The sequence below is a fragment of the Rhagoletis pomonella genome, unplaced genomic scaffold (assembly GCF_013731165.1).
Source record: "Rhagoletis pomonella isolate Grant_MI unplaced genomic scaffold, Rhpom_1.0 Rhpom_scaffold_23585, whole genome shotgun sequence".
Taxonomy (NCBI): Eukaryota; Metazoa; Arthropoda; class Insecta; order Diptera; family Tephritidae; genus Rhagoletis; species Rhagoletis pomonella.
This window is the reverse complement of record NW_023482090.1, coordinates 1-1,872: the sequence shown is the minus strand read 5'-3', so window position 1 is coordinate 1,872 and position 1,872 is coordinate 1. Positions and strand designations below refer to the sequence as shown.

The 1,872-nt window shown below is 32.9% G+C and overlaps 1 protein-coding gene across 1 annotated transcript; it reads right to left on the bottom strand.

Moving 5' to 3' along the window:
- Positions 1 to 1,102: 1,102 nt before the first annotated feature.
- LOC118732630 (protein krasavietz-like) lies at positions 1,103 to 1,703 on the bottom strand. The gene is made up of 2 exons (XM_036461761.1): positions 1,566 to 1,703; positions 1,103 to 1,298 (listed from the first exon to the last, which is right to left on the bottom strand). Exons 1-2 carry the CDS (start codon positions 1,687 to 1,689, stop codon positions 1,129 to 1,131), a joined length of 294 nt encoding a protein of 97 aa, XP_036317654.1. The 5' UTR covers positions 1,690 to 1,703; the 3' UTR covers positions 1,103 to 1,128.
- Between the last annotated feature and the right edge of the window lie 169 nt (positions 1,704 to 1,872).

The window sequence follows — 1,872 nt, the reverse complement described above, 5'->3', positions numbered from 1 at the left end:
ATCACTTTCATGTTGCTTTTGCACGCTTGCACCAGAAATTGACAAATTAAAGTGTTGCTTCAAGTCAAAGTCGTTCTCAAAAAGTGTGCGGAAAAGTTCACCAAAGGAAATTGATATGTATAAGAATTAGTTTTTTTTTTTGCACTGTCAAAGCGATTATTGGCCAATTTTTCTACTGCATGAAGAAGTTTGGACACCCAATCGCTTTATTTTTTCTGTAGCACACATTAACAATGAAAATATGTGGTATTTCATGAGATCCATTGTGCAGTGTGCCGAGTTCATCATAATTTCAGCTTTGAATAATCTAATAATCAGCTACATTTCAATATACATACACACTTATGTGCATACATATATACGTGTTAAAACGATAATTGGCCAGTTTTTCTACGACAAAGAGAAGTCTGGACACCCAATCGTTTCAATTTACTCTTGCACACTTGTACAATGAAATTGATACTTTTAAATCGAATCAAATCCATTCTCCCAGTGTGCAAAGTGATATCAAAGAAAAAATCGAGACCTATCAAACTCCTTCATTAATAGGAAGATACATAGTGTGTGTTCATAAATGCATCAAGTCAAACCATCAGACGTATTTATTTCTAAACTGTAATTGATGGAAATATCCAATATGGGCAACGACGATTAAATGGCAAATTGGAACTTAGTTGCGTAAATAAAGCATTTGCATCCGTTATAATTTAGAAGTAAAAAGAGACTGATGCTTTGGCTCGATGCATTTCTGAACGCACCCATATTCCAATGCTTAATAATGTAAGCGCCATGTCAAAGCGATTATTGGCCAATTTTTCTATACATTAAAGAAGTTTGGACACCCAATCGTTTTATTTTGCTCTTGCACACTTTCACAATGAAAATATGTAGCGTTTCATTAGATTCATTGTTAAAAAGTGTGCGATTGAGCCTTTAAATTTCTTCTAAAAAAAAATAAACAAATTGGTGCTATAAATACATCTATGTATATCAATTTACATATGTAAAAAAATTAGATTGTACCATTGCAGCGCGTACTTATATCTAGTTGTACCCATATATGTATGTATACTTATATATATGATATTTTTTTTTTTGCAATAATCAATATGAATAATACCATTTCACTTACTTGCTTTCAAGTCCACCCTTTTTGAGAGCTTGTACCAGATATGAAATGCCCTTCTCTTGTTTGAAAGCGACAAATACCTCGATAAGGAAGTCGATAGCAATGCCATCCTTAATTAAATGCTCGTTGTTCAATACCAACAGAACATTCGGGGGCACAGAACCATTAACTGCAACAATAATCAGACATCACATAATCAAATATCAGTAATAAATATAAAAAAAAATGTGGTGCTTTCTATTTAAATGTTATTGGGTTTGTGTCTTTTGCCTCTAGTAAATAATTCAAAAGTCAGTACGCCAAAATAAATTAATATTCCAACTATTTAATAGTCTTCGCATAAGGTACATGCTGTACAAAACTGCTAAACCAAATTTGGATAATTGGAATGTGTACAATTAAAATAAAACAAACACCAGCATTTACTGCTACTTACCTAACCAGAGCGCTGTCATACGCGCAAGTTTGGTGCGTTCACTCGGAGTAAAACCTTTAATGAATACCAACACCTTTTTCATTTCCTCTTCGAACATCTTCTCCAAGTACTTATATCGACGCATGAGCTTGACGAATACCTGCAAAGTAAAAAAAAAAAATAGAAAAATCGTCAGTTAAACACATACACACATATTATCTTTTTCACAGTGAGACTTAACTCAAATTCGGTAGGTAACTATCATTTAAAAATCATGTTCCTCTTGTCGCAACATAAGAAATCTTTGATTTGCACTATGTTGAAACAA